Source organism: Ambystoma mexicanum, chromosome 11, assembly GCF_040938575.1.
Source record: "Ambystoma mexicanum isolate Mex_15411 chromosome 11, UKY_AmexF1_1, whole genome shotgun sequence".
Taxonomy (NCBI): Eukaryota; Metazoa; Chordata; class Amphibia; order Caudata; family Ambystomatidae; genus Ambystoma; species Ambystoma mexicanum.
In genome coordinates, this window is record NC_090934.1 from 1,265,231,517 (window position 1) to 1,265,257,817 (window position 26,301).

At 46.4% G+C, this 26,301-nt stretch overlaps 1 protein-coding gene across 4 annotated transcripts in view; it reads right to left on the reverse strand.

The window, feature by feature from the left end:
* The window catches only part of LOC138504311 (dual oxidase maturation factor 1-like), a 375,710-nt gene that overhangs the window by 160,911 nt on the left and 188,498 nt on the right, over positions 1 to 26,301 (reverse strand). For all 4 annotated transcript variants that reach the window (XM_069624720.1, XM_069624722.1, XM_069624721.1 and 1 more), the window contains one exon: positions 10,252 to 10,425. In XM_069624720.1, the coding sequence (XP_069480821.1) occupies positions 10,252 to 10,398 (147 nt within the window). In that variant the 5' untranslated portion in view covers positions 10,399 to 10,425. The remainder of the gene's footprint in view (positions 1 to 10,251; positions 10,426 to 26,301) is intronic.

Here is a 26,301-nt window from a genome sequence, read left to right on the forward strand (position 1 = left end):
TGGTGTCCCTCACAAAATAATCTACAACATTCACTTAACCCATTGAACTATGCAACTGACATATCAATTTGTTTCACATGGGTCATGAAACAGCAACGACACTATGATTTGACTTGTTTCAAAGTTATAACGGTCCATTAGGGTGCGTCAGTTGAAGGGGGGTGATAAGGTATCTACAGTCCAGAGCATAAAGTGCTTGCCCCCAGTCAGTATTGGCAACCAAGATCCTTTTACAGAGAACACCACTGTGACAATACATTTCAAGCTTCTGGCCCCTATCCAAAGCTCAGAGCATTAATCCAAATCGCTATGAACCCCAACTCCTTCTCCATCAATCTCAACGCGGTCACCATCGACCTCGCTCCTTTTGCATCCGGTCCATCCAACTTCCACCCCAACCCACTTCTCGCTTCGTCATAGACCTCTCTCCTCTTGATTTTTACCCCTTAGCATCAACCGCCCCTTAAACCAATCAGGGCCCTGAGTTAAGTGCAGAGAGGTTTCACCGCTCATGTAGCATAGGCTGAAAGTGCAATAATGCTGAACAAAGTGCAGCGGCCAGGAGGCAAGTGCAAAAGACTGCCGGGGGAACCTGGGACCTGTAGGCTCTGGAGGTGAGCCAGGCAACCAGTCAGCAAAACTGAAAAGTTAGGGGGGAGAAGGTGGGTGGAGAGAAAAGAAAGGAGGTTAGCAAGGGAGAGGGAGAGAGAAAGAGGAAGAGAAAAGGAATGTCTTGAGGAGTTTCCACATCTTAAGGTGTTCTGGTTCAAGACGGAGAGAGGTAGGGAGGCTGTTCCAGAGGGAAGCACCTGCAGAGGATAAAGATCTACCCCCAAATCTCGGTTTGTGAAAGCGGCTCACACGCAGAGAGTTGGAGGAAGATGAGCGGAGGACTCTAGAGTGAGAGTATTTAGGAAGAGAGCATTGTAGACAGTGCGGGCTGAGGCCCCAGGAAGCCTTGTAGATTATGCAGAGGATCTTGAACTTGATCTTTGCATCTACGGGGAGCCAGTGGGGGGATTTCAGCACCAGAGAGATGCGGTCCCAGCGCTTTAGGCCAAGGATAAGTCTTGTGGCTCTGTTCTGGATGTTGTAGAGGACCGAGAGTGGAAGTAGAAAGATTGAGAAAGAGGCGGTTGCAATAGTGCAGCCTAGAGAGAACCAGGGCTCTCGGGTGATGAGTCTCTTGGGGAAGCTGAGGAAAGGTAGAATATCTCGGAGGAGGTGCAGTTGGTAGTTGGACTTTTTGGAGATGTCTTAGATGTGAGAAGAGAAAGAGAGAGATGTCCAAGATATTTTGCCTCCTTGGTAGGCGAGGGCGCAGGGCCAAGGGAGGAAGGCAAGTGAGAAAGTGGGAAAGTGGAAGCAGGAGTCGCAATGAGTAGGATCTCTGTCTTCCTGGCATTCAGGCTGAGATCGTTAGCAGAACACCAAGACTTAATTGCGGAAAGACGATCAGAGATGAGCAAGGAGGAAGAGGTGGCCGAGGTTAGCCTGAAAGAGAGCTACGTGTCATCCGCATTACACTGAAAGTTAGAGGCAAAGGTAGAGATTCTATGGGCCAAAAGGGCCATGTAGATATTGAGGAACCAGGGGGAAAGGTTAGATCCCTGGGGGACACCACAAGTAGAGAGAGTGGTAGAGGAGAGAAAAGGCCTGAGCTCCACCTGGGAGGGCCGGTCAGAGAGAAAGGAGGCGAGCCACGCCAGAGCCTGATCTGAATATAAATCTGGATAAAGCTTAAACCACATAATTGGTATCAGTAGATCTGCATAATACAAACGTGTCATTGAGGTGGCGCATAGAAAACGTATTCAAAATAGGATTCAGACACAGTGCTCTCAGGTCATTGTAGGATGGGTATAAAAATAAAAAGTGGGCAATATCTTCTCTGCCTAACAAGCTGAGCCCATACCAGAATTAATCAAATGCCAAGCAGCGCTAAAGGCAAAGTACCAGTCCTAAATCTTACATAAAGTGACCATGCATAGGTTGGAGATATCATGCCCAAATAAGTTTAATAGTTTTCATAGCCAAAGGACTGTTTAAGATTCCATAAATGGATAAATTACGAATTGCGCGGATCTTATCTTACAGAAAGTTATTGCGTGCTTGATGTAATATTGTCTTTGTATTGCTGTGGATACCTTGAGGGTCATGCCACAAATACTCACAACCCAAGGAATTCAACATGGATTTGATGCGTTTACACCAGGGCAATTCAATGAGTTGGGTTTTACTTTGGGGTATTTTGTGTGCATTAGTCTAACTGTGCACCAAGTCCCCATTCCCCGTTCTGCTTTTACACCAATGCGGGTTCTTTCTAATCAATCTCACCCTTTACCCATCAATTTCACGTTAGTACCATCAGTCTTACACCTTCCATGTTAAAGATTCCCCTTCCTCAGTAACCTTTTACCCGTTCCAATCAACTCATCCTTTTCCTCATCAATGCGGCTCTTCTCATCTGTGTGCCCCATTGCACATGAGCCCTGCCACCTTCACAATCACATCTGTTTCTTGTTTCAAATGAACCCCAATATTTTTCCATTAACATCGCTTACTCACCAACTGCCTTATCCGTTAAACCCCCAAACCATCTTCCTATGAACCCCTTTCCTTTCTTATTAATCCACAGGGCACTTCATCTGACGTTCTCTCCGAGGAAGTCCTGCAATCCCAAGTTTAAAATGTTGGAAGTCAGTCAATGTTTTTGTAAGTCAAAATACTTCCATGCTTAAAACGTTGGACGTAAACTACTTGTCAGGTAAAAGGGACAGGGGCCTCTTACTTTGGGCTGTTTTTGAAGTCCAAGAGTAAAACAGTAAACTAAGTAGCAGGTTGATTTGTAGAAACCCCAATCTGGCTAAAGGCAAAAGTGGGCTGGACTCTGGAGAACTTTTAAGGAAAATATAAATATGTTATGTTTGTTATGTATGTTAATTTCTTAAGCGCACGGTCACCCGAGGGTATCATGGCACTAAGGAGAGAGACCAAATTCAACCAGGAGTCAAGGTCAGCGGAGGAACATGCCTAGAAGAGCGAAGTTTTAAGTGCTTTTCTGAAAGCAAGATGATTAGGTAGCTGATCGTGAGTGGTAGCCCGTTCCATAGGTTGGCCACGGCTATGGAGAAGGCACGACCACCTATCCTCATGCGGCACAACCTCTGTACAATAAGGAGCTCTGCAGTAGAAGAGCGCAAAGAGCGCCCAGGTTGATAGCGAGAACATTTCACTTGAAGGAACTTTGCGGCCCGAGAGCAGAGAGCGCGGGGCCTTAAATCTGATGTGCTGGCTAACCGGTAACCAGTAAAGGGAGCGTAGCACCGGGGTAATATGGGCTCCATAAGGAGTACCAGTTGCTATCCGAGCTGCCAAATTTAGTAGACGCTGCAGCCGCCGTAGAAGGCTGATTGGCTGAGCCAAGTACAATGAGTTGCAGTAGCCTAGGCGAGATAGAACCAAGCCTGCGACCACCGGAGGGCGGAGAGGTTCAGGGATCATAGGAAGAACCTTCTTCAGGACCTAAAGTTCATAGGGGCCTGCCTGACAGACGGCTGCGACTTGGTTCGCCATCGACAGAGAGGATAACCCCTAGATTTTTTTACCTTGCCAACCGGGCTAGGAAGAGAACCAAGAGTGGAAGGCCAAAACGTGGAAACCCAGAGTGAAGGGTCGGGGGTCACCCAACCACCAGGACCTCCGTCTTGTCTCCGTTCAGTTTGAGCCAATTGTGGTCTATCCATAAATAATACTTGATATACCCTCTCTCTCTCTATCTCTATCTCTATCTCATTTCTCGGTCCCATGCCTTTGCTAAATCCACCTCAGCTGTTACTGACAGCAGCACTAGTAGAGAAAAACCTTGAATATCTTTAAGTATGCTCGTCCTTTTTGCATAGACTTGCATGATAGCCTGGCACTTAAGGGGCTTAATGTAGGGGGATTCTGTGTTTATCTTTTGGTGCCTTTTCCGTGCAGCATTAGCAGCAATAGTGTGACAGGCTGTTTTTGTGCAAATCGGTCCCGTCATGCCAGAAATGTGTCATGGGGCGGGCACTCTGGGGAGCCAGGAGGGACGAGGCTGGAGAAGTGACAGAGGGCCCAGGGGAAAATGGATGGCATAAGTGCAGGAAGACATGCCTCCTCTTCAGTACAAACAAAAGGTGAGAACGTAGCCGGGAAGGAGAGAACGGTGGGTTGCAATGCCAGGCATGGGGCCTAGTGAAACAAGTCGTCCCCCTTCCAAGCAATGGTGAAAAGCAGGCCGGATTGCTGGACGGGGCAACCTTGGCATGCAAGACGGGGAGGAGCGAGGAAGAGGCTTCGTCCTAGTGAGGGTGCGCAGCGGCAGAATACAGCTAGTAGTGAGGGAGCTGGGGGAAGGGGCATAGGGAGGCAGGACCTGTCTGGGTGAGCCCAGAGCATGCAAGAAAATGTGGGTTAAATGGAGGAGCCCCTGCTTCAAAGTGAGTGAGTGCAACAAAACGATTAGAGACACAGATGAAAATCCCCCTCCGGAAAAACATGGATGTGAAGACTGGCAGAATAAAAAGCAGGTGACAGTAAGACATAGAACCTTTTTATGTCTAAAAGGAGAATGAGAGCAACAGGGACAGAGGCATCCCCCGAGGTGGGGCCATCCTGGTATTTGATATCGCGCGTGATCTGCAGGAATGCCACCATTGCACTGTGGGACCAATGCTCGTACGAGGTCAGTTGGGAGGGATCGGATCTGCTGCAGTTTCAACTGATCTTGTGAGGGACCAGAAGATCAGGCTGCAGGTCTGCAACTGTGTTTGTTAGTTTTAATTTGTGTTTAATGATTCGTGATTGTGCATGCTGTAAAACTGCCGTGGTGCTCACAGAAGAAACAGACAATTGGTTTCAATCTGAAAGGAATCCTTTTCAAGTAGAGACGACATTTTGAGACACAGTGGTGCATACATTTGGCAAAATAAGCTATTTTCAAAAGTAAATTATTTATTTGCACTAACAATGTACCTGCTGTTTTTAAAATGTTACAGAATTAATATCTAATGATGGCTTCCAGTATATTTTGTAGCCATAATAAGAATGTTACACTTGTGTTACTAAGCAAACCACATAATCAAAACCTAGAATAACCATACAAGGAATTTTCTGATAGAAGGTTATCATTCCAAAATGGACAGTCTGGCACACCCCTATTGTATTCTTTTGAAATATCCCTTTAAGAAAGGCCAAAGGGGACAAAGAGCATAAACAAGGCTTTGTGGCTGCTTTCCTTAAGAATTAAAGAGCATTTGGGCCATTGGAAAGACCATGGATCTTTATATAAACGGGTTGCAAGCTTGAATGATTAAGTACATATTGCCCACTAGCCTTTGTGCCCATATTTGTTTTGTACAACACTCGCCCTAATATTAAAGTGTTGTTAACCTTGAACCATACATACTCTTTCTGACAGCCTTGGGATTTGGATATGTGGATAAAATGGCTGAGGGATGTCCTGTTTCTGGTTTCCTGTTTATGAGGCCAGGTGCCATTCAAATCTCGCAAGTGCAGGAGAGAGGGAAAGGGAACACGTGTGGGTGAGAAGGGGGAGGGGACAGTGCAGTACATGGGATAAATAGAATAAATAAACAATAAGAGAAGTGTGGCCAGCTGGGCCCGAGGTCAGAGGGTGGCCAGGTAACCAGTGCAGTTTCAGCCAGGAGTTCAGCAAGGGAGATGAGGAGAGAAAGCCAAAGCAAAGAGGAAGGTTTAGAGGTGCTTACGTTAATACTTGCCGCTTGTCATTTTTGGAACTTTATTACTCCAGTCTCTGTACTGCTTTAGTTGGTGTCACATATTTCACTTTCAGCTTAGCAAGGTTGGAATGTTACTACTAAAGTTTCTTTAATGCCTCAGTTGCTGTCACATATTTCACTTGCCGCTTGTCATTGTTGGAACTTTACTACTCCAGTCCCTACACTGCTTTAGTTGGTATCACATACTTCACTCCCCACTTGGCATGCATGGACTGTTACTCTGCACTGCTTTACTTGGTATCACATATTTCACTTGTGCTTGGCATGGTTGGAACTTTACTACTCCAGTCTCTGCACTGCTTCAGTTGGTATCACATACTTCACTCCCCACTTGGCATGCATGGACTGTTACTACCCCAGTCTCTGCACTGCTTTAGTTGGTGTCATATATTTCACTTACCTCTTGACATGGGTGTAATGTTACTACTCCGGTCAATGCACTGATTTAGTTGGTGTCACACATTTCGCTTGCCACTTGGCATGCATGGAATGTTACTATCACAGTCTCTGCACTGCTTTAGTTGGTGTCACACATTTCGCTTGCCACTTGGCATGCATGGAATGTTACTATCACAGTCTCTGCACTACTTTAGTTGGTGTCATATACTTCACTTTTCGCTTGGCACGGGTGGCATTTCACTACTCCGGTTTTTGCACTGCTTTAGCTGGTGTCACATATTTCATTATCCGTTTGGCATGGGTGGGATTTTACTACTCCAGTCTTTGCACTGCTTTAGTTGCCGTCACATATTTCATTATCCGTTTGGCATGGGTGGGATTTTACTACCCCAGTCTTTGCACTGCTTTAGTTGGTGTCACATATTTCATTATCCGTTTGGCATGGGTGGGATTTTACTACTCCAGTCTTTGCACTGCTTTAGTTGATGTCACATATTTCACTTGCTATCTGGCATGTGTGGCATTTTAATATTTCACTTTCCACTCTAAATGGGTGGAGTTTTACTTCTCCAGTTTCTACACTGCTTTAGTTGGCATCACATATTTCAATATCTGCTTGGCATGGTTGAAGCATCACATTTTTCACTTTCTCCTAGGCATGAGTGGAAATGTACTACTTTCCACTTGACATGGGTGGAGTGTTGTTGATATGGTTGTGAAAGATGATGCCAGTGTACAAACATTGCTGCACGAAAACTAGACTGTTTCTGGGAAATTCATGTATCTCGTTTGTAATGTTTGCCTAATGTGTTGCTTTTTGTGTAGCTGACTGCAACCTCTTCCCCACAAGGTTCTCATAGGATAGTTCACCAAGGTGGCATCCCTCGAGGCGTAATCATGCTTAATAAATATGTTAACATAACATAACCTGAATAGAAGCCCCACAGAGCTTCCCAGTGTTGGCCCACTGTAGCTTTCACAAAGGAGAAATATCCATTTGATTGAGTGTAGCCACGCCCACCAGGATGATCTATCCAGTACCACCATGCTAGACCATTCTCCTCTGAACAAGAGTACCAACAGCAAATCCAGACACTTGTTTTTGCTTTGTGGGTCATCACGGTGAGGTGAAACTGTGTCTTTTCAATGGTAAAGGGAGCAAGAGGTCCACATCTGGCTTACCCTTCTAAGTTAGAGTGAAACCCAAACACATTCTAAATTTGCAAATATTTGGGAGCTCCTCTACTGCAATGAACAAGGCCAAATAACCTTTTCCCTGGAAAGGTTCTCACCAAGGAAGGTCTACAACCACATACATTGATCATAAATATAATGCAATGAGTACATAGGGTCCGTTAACGTACAACAATCTTGTCTCCATAGGTTTGCTCTCTATATAACTCTCTATGTAACAAGTTAGATATCTATCTATTAGTATGTCACTCGCATATTAAAATATTTCTGTACCCATTTATTTTTTCCAAAATTCTCCTGTCTTATTTGCCCATCCTGCATTATTCATAATGATATGTCATATTTAATTAATTCATGTTTAATTATCCTAATATTTTTTATCCATCTTATCCTAGTTATCTAATGGCACCTATTATTTGTTCTGCATTGATTTAATCTAGTCGTAATCATCTCACCATATCTATTTATTGTAAGAAGTTATGTCTTTTGCCTTTCCATGAAGTTATCTCATTAATATTTAGCCAGGTTTGCATTATACTGTAAACTCTTGATTATGTAATTATCCAATGGGGATGGATAATCATATCTGCTGATATTGAAATGTGAATGATTCAGGTGGCAGAGAGCTGGAAAATAGAGAATAAGACCAGATAACAAGGCTTAGTAGGCTTCTGCTCCATTTGCCATCTCTGCCAATCCAGAAGTTTGGTTAGCCAGCCTCCAAACATTGTTATCTGACATTTCCTTAACCAGAACACAATGCCATTACTGACATTCAAGGGGGCAGATAATGCACTTTTTCTGGTTAACGTGCTCCTGACTAACGAATCCTATACTACATTAGTTTGTTTGCTCTTCTTAAACGAACGAAATCATCTTCATTGTTTCTTTTCTCTTTATCCTTTTACATATTGCCATATTGCATCACACTCATTTCTTTCTGTTTTGTGCTGTCTTATATAGCCATGGCTATTATTTATTTTAATGTATTACAGTTTAAAACATTACACATTTCATAATCATATAAAACAACATTCATAAAACATACATGAAAAGAACATTCATACAAAAAATCATGTAAAACATTGTTCATAACACAATTTTATCATGATACAATTCATAATACACAATCATTACAGTTCTTAAAACGGAGTCATTTCATAACCTATTTACGATAATGAAACAATATAATTCTAAAATTAATCCATATTGAATATCCTAAATCCTGATCATTGTTCCAATTGAAGTTTGCAATCACGGTCAAGCAAACTCTATTAAGTGCTAACTGCAGTCTAATACTTTTGGTATTAAAACAGTGGCCCTCACTATAACTCTGGTGGTAGCCGGCTGTCGCCGGAGTTGTTTTTTTTCCAGCACCAGTGAATGGGCAGTAACTGGGTCATGCCGAGTTTGGCGGACCCAGTAATTGCCCATTCGCGGGTGCCGTTATTGCCGGCCTCCCGATCCCCATTCTGCCCCGTAGGGCAGAATGGGGGTCGGGAGCATGGTTGCACCGACACTGTTTATAACGGTGCTGGTGCAATCATGATTTCTGCTCATGGGTGCCGGTATGCACGCCTGGTCAGACCAGGCGTGCAGTCTGGCACCCGCGGCCAGGACTCGTAGTGTGGTGGAGAGCTAACAACGGCACCGGTAGCACTACTGGCGCCATTGTTGCCTTTCCACCACACTCGTAATGAGGCCCAGTGTGTCCAAAATAATAGGTCTTCTATTGAAGCTAAGTCATGAACACTCTAGTGTTAATTCACATTTAACTGACAAACCTGCATGTATTGTTTACCAAACAGGTCCCAAATAGGCAGTCACCAGGGAGTGCTCTGAAAATCTGGTCAATGAACCCAAAAGGGCCTTTGGCACTGAGCTCAAGCAGATATCTCTCGGTTTGCAGTGAATGCCTCTACTTTACTGATGAGCCATACACAAAGAATCCCCGTGGTACAGCTCTGTCCCCAAGAAGGCCTTTCTTCCATATGGTCTAGTCATTCATGAAGCTTACAATTCACTGACTTGTAATTCATGTGCTAGACTAAAAAGTCTCCTTACCCAAGACGACTCTATTGTAACGATGACTCCTTGAGCCCTGCAGATCAGTCCTCTGTAAAACTGTAATACCTTCAGCGTAGTGACTGGTAATGTAGGCCCATTGTACTGACAAGACCCAAAGACGCGTTCTACTGTATTTACAAGTCATTCAGCTGTGTCCAATTCATCCATCATTAGTGAGAGCATCACAAAAACAAGCAATAAGGTCTTCCACTATAATGAATAGAGATTCAGACAAGTGAGCTCACCAATGGCCAATGAGCCTCTCAGGCTCTACTGACCAACCACGCAAGAGATAATTCAAGTACTGATCAACAGGAGAAACCCAGAGTGCCTCCGAAAAGACTAATGGGTTACTGCTAGTGTGTATGAGAAAAGGTAGTGGATTGATACTTTGTCCTGTGCGCTATTCACCCAGCCTGTTCAGTTGTTAGAATTAACAATTGTATACCATCCAGCTGCGGGAGTTTCACAAACTGAGAATCCTCCACAAAAGATTCATCCTGCAATGACAATGATTTATAGATTATACATTCAAAGTGATGTTTTCTTTATGTTCTTGTCGTGCAGTAAAGTAATGGTATAGCCGACACGTGTTTTGACTATACCATGACTTTACTGCACGACAAGAACATAAAGAAAACATCACTTTGAATTCAATGTGTGGACCTTATTGTTTTGAATTGATTTAGATGACCCGCTACTAAATTGAGTACTATGGATGAGGAACACTAGTTTCAAGCGCGGTGACAGTCTTGCAACAATCTAGAAATGTATGAGAAAAGGGCCATTAAATACTTGCCGCTTTGCCACGAATCCCCGGCAGGATGATGATGAAGGTGCATGCCGAGGCCAGAAACACGATGATGATCTCCAGGCTTGCGACATCAAAAATGAAGGGCACTCTTTGCTGAGGATAGAAGGGGAACGTCCGATCACGCCAACCCATTTTGACACTCTGTAATGCTCCGGAAACCTACAAAGTGCAAGAGAAAACACAATAAGTGACCCATGTAGAGTGCTCCAATTGTCATCTTTATGTATGAAGGATGCATTTGATTTTTCGGCCTGTGGAGAAAAGGCTGTCAAAAGTGAATTTGTGTTCTAAACCATTGTGTCTGGGAAGATGTCTTGGACATTAAGTGGTTAATAAAATTATGCATAACACTTATATGGGTGTTACTCAGACACACTAAGAAGAGGAGGGTCTGAGTGCCAGAATCCCTTAGACTAGGAGGGTGTCACTCTCAGCTGCTCAGATTAGGAGTGGCTGTCAGAATCTCTTATACTTTGAAGGTGTCACTCAGAATAGGAGGGTTTGAGTGTCAGAGACCTTCAGACAATGATGGCATCACTCTCAGCTGCGCAGACTAGGAGGGTCTGATTACCAGAATCTTAGACTGTGAGGGTGTTACACAGAATAGGATGGTCCGAATGTCAGAGACCCTTATACTATGATGGTGCTACTCTGAGCTGCTCAGACTGGAAGGTTCTCAGTGTCATCATGCTTTTGATTATGAGTGTGTCACTCAGAACCACTCTGAATAGGAGGGCCTGAGTGTCAGAGACCCTTAGAGTATATGGTGATGCTCTAAGCTGCTCATACTGGGGGGATCTGAGTGTCAGAATCCCCTCCACTGTAAGGGTGTGACTCAGAATATGAAAGTCCGAGAGTCAGAATCCCATAGACTACAAGGGTATCGGTCTGAGCCACTCAGAACGGCATGATCTGAGGGTCGGAGCATCTTAGAAAACAATGGTGCTACTTAGAGCCACTCAGTCTAGAAGGGTGTCAGCATTTCACAGATTAGGAAACTTGACAAATCTGATACTTGGGTCATAGGGGGGGTTCAGATGCCCTCAGATTGGGATGGCTGTAAAGCCCTTCCGATTAGGAGGGTCTCAGAGTCTGAACCTTTAAACGAATGGTCCCGAGGTACTGTATATTCAATGTTCCTTATATGTTTTGCATTTCACACTGTTTATGACAAGTTATGATATGATATGGCATTTATAATGCGCCTATACATAAGTGTTTCAAGGCGCGATGAGGCAAGGGAGGGGGACACAGAGGGAATACAGACAATGAGCCTATTAGGCCAGGTGTCATTCAGATCGCGCAGGTGCATTGGAAGGGGGAAGGAGGAAAGTGCTGGGGGTTGGGGGGAGAGGGCAGTGCAGTACATGGGATAAATAGTATAAATAATAATAAGTAAAAGTAAGGCCAGCAGGTGGCAGGTGCAGACATCAGGTGTCAAGTGCTGGTAGTGGGGCTGTAGGGATACAGAAAACAGTACCCAAGTGTGGGGGTTGCCAGGAAGGCAGTGCAGGTGTGCGACTGGCAGGGGAGGGCACCTGGGCCCGAGATCAGAGGGTGGCCAGGTAACCAGTGCAGTTTCTGTTTCAGCCAGGAAGTCAGCAGGGGAGAGGAGGAGAAAAAGCAGAAGCAAAGAGAAAGGTTTTGAGGTGCTTCCGGAACCTGAGATGATTCTCCGCAACTTTCAGGGAGGCAAGGAGGGTGTTCCAGAGGGAGGCCCCAGCTGAAGAAAGAGATCTACCACCAACTCATTGCTTGGAGAAGTGACTGACCCTGAGGGAGTTGGAGGCGGATGAGCGAAGAGCTTGAGAAGGAAGATATGTAGGAGAGAGTTGAAGGTACCGGACAATGCAGAGGGTTTTGAACTTAATCCTCGGAGCCACTGGGAGCCAGTGCAGAGATTTCAGTCCTGGAGGGATACAATCCCTGGGCTTGAGGCCAAGGACAAGTCTTGCAGTCCTGTTCTGGATGAGTTGCAGAGGACGGAGAGTAGAAGCAGGCAGATTTAGAAAGAGGCTGTTCCAATAGTCCAGCATAGAGAGAACCAGAGCTCTGGAGACAGTGAGCTTCTGGGGGAAGGAGAGGAAAGGAAGAATATCTCTGAGGAGGCGCAGTTGGTAGTGTGACTTCTTAGAGACGTCAGAGATGTGAGGAGAGAAGGAGAGTGTAGAGTCGAAGATGACACAGAGGTTTTTAGCCTCACAGGTGGGAGCAGGAAGAGGGCTAAGTGAAGCCGGCCAGAGAGTGACAGGAAAGGAGGGTGTGGGTGTGCCGATGAGGAGAATCTCAGTCTTACTGGCATTAAGGCAGAGATCATTGGCAGCACACCACTCCTGGATGGCGGACAGACAGTCATAGATGAGTGAGGGAGACGAGGTGGCTGAGGGTAGCCTGAAAATGAGCTGAGTGTCATCCGCATAGCACTGAAAGTTGGGGCAGATAGTGGCAATGCGGTGGGCAAGAAGTGCCAGGTATTGGTTGAACAGCCTGGGAGAGAGGTTAGACCCCTGGGGAACACCACAGTTAGAGATGGAGATAGAGGAGAGGAAGGACCCAAATTGAACTTGGGAGGGTCGATCAGAGAGGAAAAAAGTCAGCCACTCTAGGGCCTGACCAGTGATCCCAGGTTATCACAGAGTCGGTTGAGCAGGATGGCATGGTTGACCGTGTCAAAGGCAGAAGAGAGATCAAGTAAGATGAGGACACAGGGGGTGTTGGAATCGAGGTTGGAGAGCAGGTCTTCACGGATGTTCAAATTGAAAGCAAAACATTGTAAGACACATCAAATTATACTTAAACATTACAATGACAATCGAAATTAGGGCTCAATTGATAAATAAGGGACTTATTTTAAAAATGGAGTTATCTATGGGGATGCATCCACCACCATATTTCTTGTGGCATGCTGAACAATTACTTTGACCTTGACTTTACTCCTCCTTGTTTATTCACAGTCCATGCACAACTCGTTATTGTGACTACATGAAATAACAGTCATATCCTTCTTCATGTGGAGGATGCATCAGTGATTGGCCTCCCTCTAATTAGAATGGACTCAGTTTCAACCTCTTTTATCCACCTTTTCAAAAGCTTCCATCAAGCAGATTAGTTCACTCGATCGGCCATCATCTGCTTTTTTATTTTGGGTACTTCTCTCAAGCTTTTTTGCAAGGTCTGTATAGTCCATCTCATAATGTCTTCATCAATGCTACTCAATGGATTCATGAACATACATCAGAAGTGGTAGAACCATGGCTTAATGCTGCAGAGGTATCGGAACACCAAGGGCCTTCAAGTGGCCAAAGTGCATGTGTCCCAGTCACCCTAGGAGTTTGCCACAGTGAGCCTAATTTACAAAAAAAAAATCACTAAGTCTGTGTAAAGTAGTGCGTGCAAGAAAGAGCATTGCGTGGATGAAAAGAATAGCGCTGGAAGCCGACTCATGGAATTAAATTCATGCAGAAACCTGCAACACAAAGAATAACGAGTAGCACCTGGAATGCCCCAACACGTCCCCATTACAAGCAGAACATAGCAGTGTTGAACAACCTTTGCACCGGACCCATGGAAAAAATTGTCAAAGATTACTTTCCAGCAACCACCATTACTCCCACTCCATTCCTGCGACCGACAAGTCATCATCCCACAACCCCCATTAAACTGTGCAGCGAAACTCCTAACTTAAAGCAGCACCCATGCACTCTGACTAAACTGCGCCTCAGCCCTCTAACTTAAAGCCGTACCCGCGTACACCCACTAAACTGTGCCTCGTCCCCCAAACTCAAAGCAGCACCTGCATAATGTGAGGGGTCAGAAATGTGAGGCGGCCAGCTTTGTAGAGAGTTTTCAACTTTTGACATTTTTATTAGACTGGTTGAATAAATGCCTCATTATCCCTACCCTGATGAGGATTTCTCCGTCTAAAATAAGCTAAACCTAAACGGGACACTCTAACCAAGGGATATCTAACCCTGACACGTATACAACAATCAAAGCAAAAAGGAAATACATGGCAATTCACTTTGGTCAGGATGGTTCACCACAATTTTAACTGCAGAAAGAATGGTAACTTTTCTTCAACCAGATTTATTCCCCCCCAAATGTCACAACTCAACATGTTGTTTTCTATTAGTACCACTCTTCAGCACCTGCACCTTCTACTAACTGGCTTATTCTTTCACCAGGTTTCTTCTGAGCAATCACTTCTTGCCCTACAGGTATACTCACCTGCCTGGGTTCTTCTTCAACACCAAAACAGAAAAGTGCTTCAATGGTAACTTTCAAAATAGAATAACAACAACTTCAATAGTCTTCTTTGGTATCAACATGTTAGCAACTTTCAGGGAATAGAACATTCACATTGTTCCATATCAGGACATTTCTACAAACAATGCTCATCTCCCTCTGGATAGCTTCTTCCAGCAGGGCAGCCTGTTTGCCACCTTCTTTCCACTTATACATCAACAACCAAACAGTGACATGTATAATGTTTTACTTTGCCTCTCTCTTGGCTTTGGCAATGTGTGTTTGTATCAACCACATTCATAAATCTCCCAAACATGAGTAGCCAACTTTAGGACCTTTGCGTCTCTTGCTGTTCCCTTCTTGCCTCTGGCAATAGTTGGTAGATTGATATTGCCTGTTCCAGCTCTTTTGGCTTGGGTATTGGTTGTGCCCTTCAGAGGTCAAATAGGCTTTCCCAACGGATAGTTGGAGTATCCAAGAACTTACAGCCTTAGGGTTGGAGCCTTTTAAGTTTACAGCATGCCACTTGCATTGGTTTTTGACAGTTGGCACTCATACGGTTTGTCTGCATGTCTTTCACTCATACGCAAGTGAAACGTTCTGCGTGGTGCACGCGCTTACCACCATAGCGCCCCAGAGTCACTCGCTTGCCTAAAACTCACCTGGTAAGTCGCTTCTCCGTACTCCGCTTGTTGTTTGCAGAACCTCGATACTCGTGGCTTCTCTCGACCAGATGCCAGATCTTTCTTAGGTCACCTTAGCTTCCGCCACGCCAGGTTAGAGCCACCTTCACCTCTGAGCATCACTGGGGCAATCCAGCCAACGGGGATGTCACTGCTACTCTCACCACTTCTGTCTCAGCTGCGCAAACTCTGTACAACACACCCTGGGGTGAAGCATTCTCCTTTCACGCTTCCCTCTGAGCAAATGCTGCAAGGGGGATAATGAGAGGTACAGACCCTCTCAGGACTCATAGTGGTCCCGGCATCTTCCGCCTCCTCCAGCCCACCTCAAACTGCAATGGTCTGCACAGCATACACTGCTTCTTCTGATCTGGCTTCTCTCCCTTAGAGGGCCATTTAGGCCTTTCAGTCATCCTCAGGTGAGGGTCATTTAAATTAATTAGCTGACCACTACAGTGTTATTCCTTTACATCCCTCTTCCTCGTCTCAGTACTGAGAGAATTATGGGACGTGAAGTCCCGAATAATAAAATTCGTTTTCTTAACTGGTTTCAAACTTAGATTTTGATCTCTCTTTTCAATAACCTTTACTAAGGTAATATTATGTGAATCAGTCATCAAGACTAGTTTGTAAAGAGGAATATAAGCCTTTAGACAAAAGGTTAATATTCACAAACCTCCTTCTCTTACCCTTTCTGGAATTAGGGTAATTTTCAATTGTCTGAATTTGAGAAAGATGTCCATCTGTTTTATTCATACAGGGTTTTTGACTAATTCCACCCACACTAAGATGGTTAAGTCGTGCAACAGAATGGTTATGGTGGTAACAAGCCATTATATATTGTGGCAGTGTAAACTTGTCTTCTTTAAAAGATGGCAAATACTGTCTCTCATCCCCTGCATTCCTCTCACCTCCCTGAGCCTTTTCTCCTCCCGCAGAGCACCAGCCCCAAGGTCAGGATCAGGAAGCGTCTGCCTTTCCCAGGCCACCTGGGAGGAAACTTTAAGCAGGGTTTCAGTGAGGGATCCACAGGATTCATCACAGTGCTCACACTAAACTGCACTCTGGCCCCCTAAATAAAGCGGTACCCATGTACCTCCACTAAACTGCACCTTGCCACCCCAACTCAGAGCAGCACCTGTGTACCCCCACTAAACTGCGCTACGTCCCTCTAACTGAAAGCAGCACCCTTTTGCCCCCACTAAACTGCACCTCAACCCCCTAACTTAAGGCAGCAACCGCATACCCACACTAAACTCACCCCGGCCCCCAAACTGAAAGCAGCAACTGCATACCCGCACTAAACTGTGCCTCGGCCCCCTAACTTAAAGCATCACCCACAAGTCTAACCTTGTCCCATTTGCCCCACCGACCTGTGCTCCAACCCCTCAACCCTATGCAGCACTCACAATCTGCCCTCGTCCCAGTCTCACCACTCACCTGTGCTCCAGCCCCTGAACCTAAGGCGGCACCCACAAGTCCACTCTCGTCCCAGTTCCCCAATGACCTGTGCCCTGAACCTAAGGCAGCACCCACAGGTCCGCCCAATTCCCAGCCCACCCACTGTCCTGTGTCCCAACCCCCAAACCCAAGGTGGCACCCACATGTCCGCCCTCATCCCAGTCCCCCCACTGATCTGCGCCCCAACCCCTGAACCCAAGGCGGCACCCACAAGTCTGCCCTCGTCCCAGTCACCTCACTGTCTTGTGCCAAAACCCCTGAACCCAAGGTGGCATCCACAAGTCTGCCCTCATCCTAGTCCCCCCACTAACCTGTGCCTTGAACCCAAGGCAGCACCCACAAGTCCGCCCAATTCCCAGCCCACCCACTGTCCTGTGTCCCAACCCCTGAACCCAAGATGGCACCCACAAGTCCCCCCTCATCCCCATTCCCCCACTGACCTGTACCCCAACCCCTGATCCCAAGGCAGCACCTGTTACGCTCACCTGGTTCCACGGTGATGCCACCCACCAGTTGGGACTCAGGTATTCTTCTCTGCGGTTTCCAGGTTGACCAGCAGGAGGGTTCTGCCTGGAATACAGGTGGGCAATGTTCAAGACTGGGCAACTGGGGTAAACAGCCCCCCACCACCCTGTATACCCGCAGCCTCTCTGGACCTCACCTCACCTTGTTTTTAATGCAGGTGTGCTCTCCGTCCTGCCTTCTTGGCAGGGACGCGTTGTGCTTGGTGGGCGATTGCGATCAAGTTACTTCACTGATGCCGGCCCGCTTTGAGTCTTTCAGGCAGGTCTTATTGCTGTGGTATATCGTTGTCCTTGCATGCCTTTTTTGGTCTAATGTCTTTTTCTCTTCCTTAGGTGCGCGGAAGTCCAATATGTGGAATAGACTGAACTGGGTCTCGCCGGTAAGTAATGGCGTATTTAGAGCGCCTTGATGCAGTGAGTTGGCGCTATGCGCAGCGCTATGATGCCTTGCCTTTTGTTAACCTGTTGTCTTTTCTTCCCCACAGGTCGCGATGCTCACCCGGTGCGTGGAATTCCTGAGGCGATGCTGGTCAAGGAGCGCCTTGCGAGGTAAGCTTTTCGGCACCGTTCGTTAAATTGTAAAATGTCTAATGCCTTGTTTCTTCCTTTTTTGCAGATCCGACGGTCCAGGAGGAGCGCTGGTTCCGGGATGCTGATCGCAAGAGCTGTAGACAGCTAACAATGAAATTACAGGTAAGCTGCTGCTAACTATGTCCTTTTCCTTCTTAACAGATGCTGTTCTTCCGAGGTTCGCGGGTGCAGCTGAAGACGGTGAGCGTCACGTTGCAGAATTGCAAAGTAACGCAAAGCGTGTTATCCCAGTCGGGTGTGGTTTAAATACTTTCAAGAAAGTAGTCCCGGTTTAATAGTTCCTATGGTACCACACCCAAAAATACTATACCGCATAGCCTGGTTCCAAGGAGCCAAGCTATGTGGATGCCTCCATGTTGACTGGCACTGAAATAAAGTAGTTCCCAACACAAGTCCTTTATCAAGTATGAGCCTGGCGCCAAAGGTGCCAGGACTGGCCCCAAGAAGGCCTAGGCCAAGGATGCCTGGGTTTAGTGGAGACCCGAGTCAAGACCCTTCCTGGCCCATGGGCTTGCCAGGGGGTCTTCTGAATGTGGGTCGTGACAGCACCCACAAGTCCACCCTCATCCCAGTCCACCCACAGTCCTCTGCCCCAACCCCTGTACCCAAGGCAGCACTCACAAGTCCAGCCTTGTTGCAGTCCCCCCATTTACTTGTGCCACAGCCACAGCCACAGAACTCCAGACAGCGCCCACATGTCTACCCTCATCCCAGTCCCCCCCGCTGACCTGTACCCCAACCCCTGAACCCAAGGTGGCACCTACATGTCTACCCTCATCCCAGTCCCCCCACTGACCTGTACTCTAAACCCTGAACTTAAGGCAGCACCCACAAGTCTGCTCTCGTCCCAGTCTAATGTGGAGCACCAGCCTACCTCAACTCCTCTACCATGAAGTACACCTGCAAGACATCCTGCTCCAACATGGGAACAGTGCTATTTAATACTGGACCGTAACTCTTCCATGGCTCCCTGTTGGATCACACTGAGCTGCACATCAACATACACGTAGGTCCCTCGATGTACATGTGACATAGGGCACATGTAATGTGCGTAGCCCAGTTATCCAGAGTGAGGCCACATACCTCCTCAACATTCCGATGCTAATGAGCCATACCTGTGAATGAAGTGTGACAAGCAAGTACCAAAGGGCCACCAAAACATAAGTGAACCAGAAAGGAACACAACATCCAATAAACTGAACCTCGAGTAGTGAATGGGTGGAGGTGAATGAGATGTCACCAGAAAAAAACAAACATCAAACCCTTGTGGAACATGTGGCAAAACAAATGAAGAAATGAGCACCCATCCCCAACGAGAGACCACAAACATGATCATGATTGATATCACTCATCACCAAATGCATCCCCACATTTACACCATTAGACACACAATCAGAAACTCACTCAACCAACACTGACACACCAACACTAAATATGCAGTGGCCCTGCAAAAGGAATGGCATCAGACATTCATCCCTTGCCACCTCCAGCCATCTGAAGGTCAGACCCCTACACGTGAAACACATGTCCATATGTCCAAGTCAATCAAAGTCACGCCACCATGCCAACCACAAACAACCAACAACATTACCCAACACCCATGTACAAATTCACAAATGAAGTGCCATGTCAACCACACAATACAAGAACCACACACCCATGCACACCAAGTATATAATTGTTCAGCATGCCTGTACTGGAAAGCACAGAAGTAGCCAAGCAACAGATGCGCATGACAAATATGTAAACACGTGACTCCCAAAACATGCCACCTCCCCACGTCTACAATAGAGCACATACGTTCATCGAACATGGATGCAACATACCAAATGTCACACATACATGAAGCATGCACACATGTCCCCCAGCGAACAGCACAGTAACAAAATTACCCATAGAGTGCCCAAAACCCACATGACAGCCATAGGACATCCTCACTCAGAGAACATGGGCAAACAAAAGGTGCAAATGGATAAAGAGTGAGCAAGCGGTGTGGTTGAATCAGGACATCAAAATGTGCTGAATAGAATCTATGTTAAAAAAAGATGAAGGGAATAATTGTCCTGGAAAAAATAAATAAAAAAAGGAAACGTACAATTAATGAAATATGTACATTCAGTCAGCTGCTAGTCATTGTGATCTCTGACAATGCCTCAGCCAAGTCAGATTCCGCCTCGTCCTCTGATGCTTGCATGTGGGCCTCTGTTTCCTGGAGGGCTTGCAGTGCTTCCCTCACTCTATCTTCTCCGCTTCCCTGCAAGAATCCCCCACGATGGCAGTCCACGGCTGCTCCAACCTCTCTTACACCTTGGTCCTAGCCCTGGTTAATGCTGCATTACATGCCTGCTGCCGCTACTCCTTCTCTGGTCTCATAAAGTGCAACAGGGCCGATACCAGAGCCTGCAGGTGCTGTCATGCCTCCAGCCTCACTTGCACTGTGTTTGTACCTGTCTGCCTCCTCCTACTGGCAATCTCCTCCAGGATTTGCCTCCTCACTGTCACCATCTCCTGCTGCCTGGCATTGTGTGTGCAGTGCAGGTACTCGCTCCACCTGGATGACAGTCTTCATTGGGGGAGTACAGCACCTGTACTACCTTCAAATGCATGGTGTACCTCCACAGCCTGCTCCCCTGTAGGCTCCTAGGCAGGTTCAGTGACCACCTCATCTGCCATCGAATGACTTTCACCTCCAACAGGTACATCCAGACTGGGCAACGGTGGGACAGGTGCACAGGAGGCCATGGTGGTAGATGGCATGGTCGCCTCAGTGAAGGATGACTGGGACACAGATGGGGAGGGGGCCATTGCAGTGGCCTGTCCCGAGAAACCACTGGAACGAAGTGCTGCTGCCAGTTGTAACAGGAGGCGGCACATCTTCACGTGATGCTTTGCAAGCAACCTCATGCATAGAAGCCTCCCGCCTCAAGTCACCAATCGGCAGGGGCAGCACTTCATCCCAGATGGCCACTTCGGTTGGAAGAGCAGCCTCTTCCTGGGTGGAGGCATCGTTGAAGGTGGATAGTGCTGCAGCAGATGGCCCAGGGACAATTGGTTGTGCTGACCCCTCCACGGTGGACTGCACATCCTCCTGTCTCATTGCCAGGTGGACAACCTGCACACCCACCTCGGTACCCCCACCTGACACTGTGGGCAGGCCTGAAATGGCCTTCTCCGCCTTCTCCTCCATCATCATCATCCCAGATACCTCCAATCAGGTCACCATTGGTTGCGGTCCCTGTGCAGCAATGTCACCACCACCCTGTCCCAGTGCTGCTGAGGTGTCCACCACAATGATGGAATCCTGGGACTCATGCTCAGTAGCACTGTCCGATGTAAGGGACGCTCCCCCAGCCACATCACCCTTCTAAGAGCTGAACACAACTGGGCATGGTGGGGGTCTGGATCTGGGTCTGGAGGACTTGTCCCTAGATTTCATCGGTGCATTTAGGTGCGCACAGACTGCTGCAGCTTGCATACATGGTAAGCCTCCCCTACTTTTTGCTTCTAAATATGGATTCTCTTGGAACAATTCTGTTGCACACAGACGTCATTATGCCTATACAGCGAAACAGACAAATGAGGCTGGCGGCTAACCGCAATGAAAACATTGTTACCTCTGTAACATCAGACGACTCCCAGCTCCCCTCTGATGTACTTCCCTCCGTGCAACCTACAACACTTAAAACGCCTGATTTAGTTACCCCCACCCCCCTCCCAGGCAGGAGCTCAATATCCTTGCTGATATTAATACGATACGGTTTAAACCACATGCACTCACTCTATTTAGAGGGATATTTCACTATCCAAGAGGGGTGATTGACGTTCTTGGAGCATCCTGCCCAGTGGGTAAATAAAACTTAGAGGAAATCCCCGTGGCAGCACACCCCGTACGAACGCAGACAAGACACAATCTAGTAACAAGATGTGGCCTAATATTCCTTTTCTCTTTTGGGCTTTTATTTAAAGTATGATTCATTGAATGTGTTTAGTGGTGAGGGACAGTTTTTCACTCGCTATCCCTATTCGATAGGCGGCGCACCACCGACCACCTAGGGAGAGCATCCCCTGACAAGGTCAGGGTGTGCTTCTTTGCAGGGACAGCTTGTATGTTTTTTGTACGAATGAGACTGTTATTCTGCGCTAAAAGACTTGCTCCACGAACTGTTCTTTTGTGTTAAAATGTCCCTGCCACCATCGAGTGTGCCTTTGTCACTCATGGATCTTAGCAATATTCTCCCGGTTCTCCGAGCAGGACTTTTAAATACTCGTTCATTGCGCCAGCATGGCGTCAGGATTCTAGACCTCCTGGCATCCTCCAGCCCAGATATTGTTGCTCTGACCGAGTATTGGTTGGATCAAGCTACTCCCTCAGAAGCACTTCTTGCCACCCCTTCATGCGATTCTCTTCTTCGGGCAGACCGAGTTGCCAGCAGAAGGGGGAGTTGCTTTATTTCTAAAAAAATCTCAGCAGTTTCACATAATGTCACATGAATCCCCCCATGGACTGCGAAAGCCTGGTGGTCAAACTTAAGATGACTGAAAACAGCTCAATTACGATAATTGCTCTCTACAGACCCCCTAGGGTTTTGCCCTTATTTGAAGAGCAGTTAATAAATCTCCTAAATAACTTTACAAAGCTCCAATCTTCCGTATTAGTGATGGGTGACTTCAACCATTGGTTTGATGTCACCACTTGGTCGCTAATTAATGCTATTAATTCTATTGGTTTTTCGCAATTAGTTCATTCACCTACTCACAGTGCAGTGTATACTGTGGACTGGTTGCTAGTCCATCAGCTCTTCTTGTCTAATCTGTCCATCTCGCCCTGTATATGGTCAGATCATTAATTACTGATCTTTGACATTATCCCTCCAGCTTCACCTGCCAGACTTGACACAAATCTTAAAACGGATGTTCGCATGCACAATTTGAAATTCTAATGCCCGAAAACTTTGCTCCATTATTGCTAGAGGAGTTGGGCATTCTAGAGGATTATGAGAGCACGGACGATCTAGCACTACACATCGCAAAGTCTCTCACTGATGTTACCAACCAGCTGGCACCCCTAAAGATCCGACATATAAAAATGGAAGCCATACAGAACGCAAAGTCGAGTTCTAAAGAACTGTTTTCTATCTTGCGTGAGTTCAAGGGTAAACCCCCTTCCTCATCAGTACCAGTGAAAGACAGACTAGTGTCAGTCAATTTGTGACGTATTCACTAACAAGGTCATCCTGCACCAAACCAACATTCAACGGGTAAGGGACACTTGTCCTCCATCTGATGTGTTGGAGGCAGAATACAAAGAAGCTGCCCCTACTTCAACTGTGTCTCCCGTCTTTGACTTCACCTCGTGCTCTGAATCATTTATCGCACAAACTATTTTGGGTATGACCCCGACCCAGTGTCAGGTTGACGCTTGCCCATCCGGTCTTTTTATAAAATGCCTGGACATTCTTTGTCCATGGGTTCCCCAGTTTATTAATTGATCATTTATAGAGGGTAGTGTTCCACTTTTTCTCAAGGAGGCTTGCGTTACTCCCCTCTTAAAAAAGGAGTCCTTGGATCCATTTGTTCCGGACAATTACCGCCCTATTACCAACGTGGCATTTCGGTTAAAAATTCTGTACAAGGTTGTGCATCTGCAATTTCAGAAGTTTGTAGAGGGTAATAATATTCTGCTGCCCCCACCAGTCCGGCTTTAGGAAGGGTTACGGTACTGAAACAGCTATGCTCGACCTCAAGGCAAATTTGTTACAGAACATTGATCAATGGCAATTATCGGTTCTGATGCTGTTGAATTTATCCTCAGCGTTCAATCTTGTTGACCATTTTTTACTAGAGGGTAGACTCCAGTCAGTGGTGGGCTGCTCCCTTAAAGCTTCCAGTTGGATCTCCTCTTTTTTGGGCCCTAGGAATTCATGGGTGAATGTAAGTGAAGCTTCCTCGGAACCCACTCCCGTCGCCTGTGGTGTCCCACAGGGGTCATGTATTTTTCCAATGTTTTTTAATGTCTACATGATCCAGTTTGTGCAACTTTTGGTTAGCATGGGTGTCCAGGTCGCAAATTATGCCGATGATATTCAGGTTATTGTGAAGCTCTTGGGCTCATACCTTGAGGACTCAGCTAATCTTAATGCCATCTACAAGTCCATTCATCTCTGGATGGCCGCCAATTTCCTTGCCCTGAATGCAAGAAAAACAGAGTTCCTAATTGTCGCTTCCGGCTCAAAGTTGAAGTCGCTCCCTGCAAAGTATAAGAATTTTCTAATTTTGGGCATGTCGATTCCAGTGTCCAAGAAGGTTAAGACTCATGTGGTCCTGGACGCTGAACTTTCTAGGAGTCTATGTGGCCCTCATTAGATCATCTTGTGGTATGATTAATAAGCTTCTGTCTAACATCCAACCTTTTCTTACTCAAGAGAATCTAGCCACCCTAGCCTCAGTTCTCATTAATACCCACCTTGATTATTCTAACAGTCTGCTCAGTGGTTGCTCGCATTCGGTCATAGCCGCTTTACAGGTTACGCAGAATGGTGCAGTGCGGGCAGGCTCGGGTCTGGCCAGACAAACCCATATTACTGCGGCCAGGCAGGGTTTACGCTGGTTAACAGTTAAACTCAGAATCAGACAAAATTCTCACTCTAACACACAAATGTGTGGCAAATACGGCTGCTGAGTATTTTACGGCGCAACTTCAACTACACTTTCCTGCCCACTCTCTTAGATCCCAACACCTTCTCAAACTGGTCCAACCCAGATTTACGTTGGTGAAGGCCGGTGGGCGCATTTTCAATGTTCAAGGTTCCAACGCTTGGGACTTGCTTCTTCTCAGCCTCAGAGCTGCTGAGAGGTCGTCTAGGTTTAAGAAGGAGCTAAAAACATTTCTCTTCAACCTGCCGCCTGATCAGGTTTGCCCTCTGACCATGGAGCTCTCCCTGCACTTACTTATGAGTTCTGCCACTGGTTTCTCTTCTTCGCATTGTTTTTAACCTATTTGTACTGCCGTCTGTTTTGTTGATTATGTGTGCGCGCCCTGAGGCCTATGGGCATGTGGCGCATTGGTACAAGAATTCTTAATAAATAAATAAATAAATAAATAAACCTATGGCCCTTTAGCCAATTTTTGTAGCCCTGTTTAACTTTGCGTATTTCTATAAATTCTCCCGAAGGCCTCTCCCTCTTTTATCGCTCTACTTTCCGAGAGCATCTGCCTTTTACATACCTCTACCAGTGCATTGAAACCATGAATGAACCCCACCAGGCTTGACCTTTTTTCAAAATATTTAGCAGGCAATAAACCTCCCAAAATCGAGGCAACACAAAGGGCAAAGCCGCTTCGAAAGCACAAAACGTTCCGTTGTCAACCAAAAATAGACACCCGATCTGCTAATCAAAGGCTAAGGCTATTCTCTCAGACCATTTACAGCATGAAGTCTTGGATTAACTTCAGGATTCATAATCCATCCCTTTGGCGCATTTTATCCCAGGGAATAACAAATCACAGCATACCATTGAGTAGTCACTAAAAGCCGACTGTTTAACCTCCAGCTTTCTTCTCCTCTGGAGGAAGTCCGCGGACAAAAAGAAATAACCTGAGGTGGAATTCCAAAGACCATTAAGCCAAGTAAAACTTGGGGGTAAGATTTCCATTCAGAGGCAACAAATCCCACACCTCTAGCTCCTGTTGAACCTTTTGGCCCCTATCACGAGCTGCCCTTGACGTGGTGTTCTTGTTTAGTTCTTGATACCAGGAGTCATCTAGGAATTCAGCATTAAAGTCCCCCAAAATGATGACTGACGATAATTTACCCCAAAAGTAGGAAGGGGAGCGCAGTTAAAGCTTCCTCCATTGGAGAGACTTCTGGGATGAGGTATACATTAACCATCAAACACTTGCTATTCGCCCCCTACCCCTGAATTGACCCTTCTAACATGGACGCAAGCATGTCCTTTCTGCCCGAGTCTATTTTTCGCACAGCAAGGCCCTGTTACGCCTGATGGCTGTTAATATACCGCCAAACCGACGACCTCTTTCGTCTCGTGGTGCGTCAATAAACGCTACATCAAACCCCTCTATCGACCAATAGGGTTTCGTGCAGGCAAATAACATCATACGAGGCAAAAAGGTCTTGGTTACTCACTATGTTTGAAAAACCTCTGGCATTCCAGGAAACAATTACCAAATTCGAATTTCAAGCATACTTTCCACCCCTGCTTACCCCATCAGAGATGTTGCTAATGATTATATTGCACTGTCTCGGACTTAGATTGATAATGCTAGGTACCTGAGTCTTTCTTTTTCGCATTTATGCAGCTCTGGACTGGCTAGTTCTTGGCTCTGGGTGATGCGCTGACCACCAGAGACAGTATTTAGTTGGCCAGGTAGGAGGGAGTGTGCATGTGACAGCTCGTAGGGGTGCATGAGAATGAGTGTGGGTGGTACACGATTGTATTTGTGGAGGCCTTTATTGAGAACGGCAACAGCATGGAGGACGCTTCTCATTGGTTCCGGGCAGTATGGTGAGCAA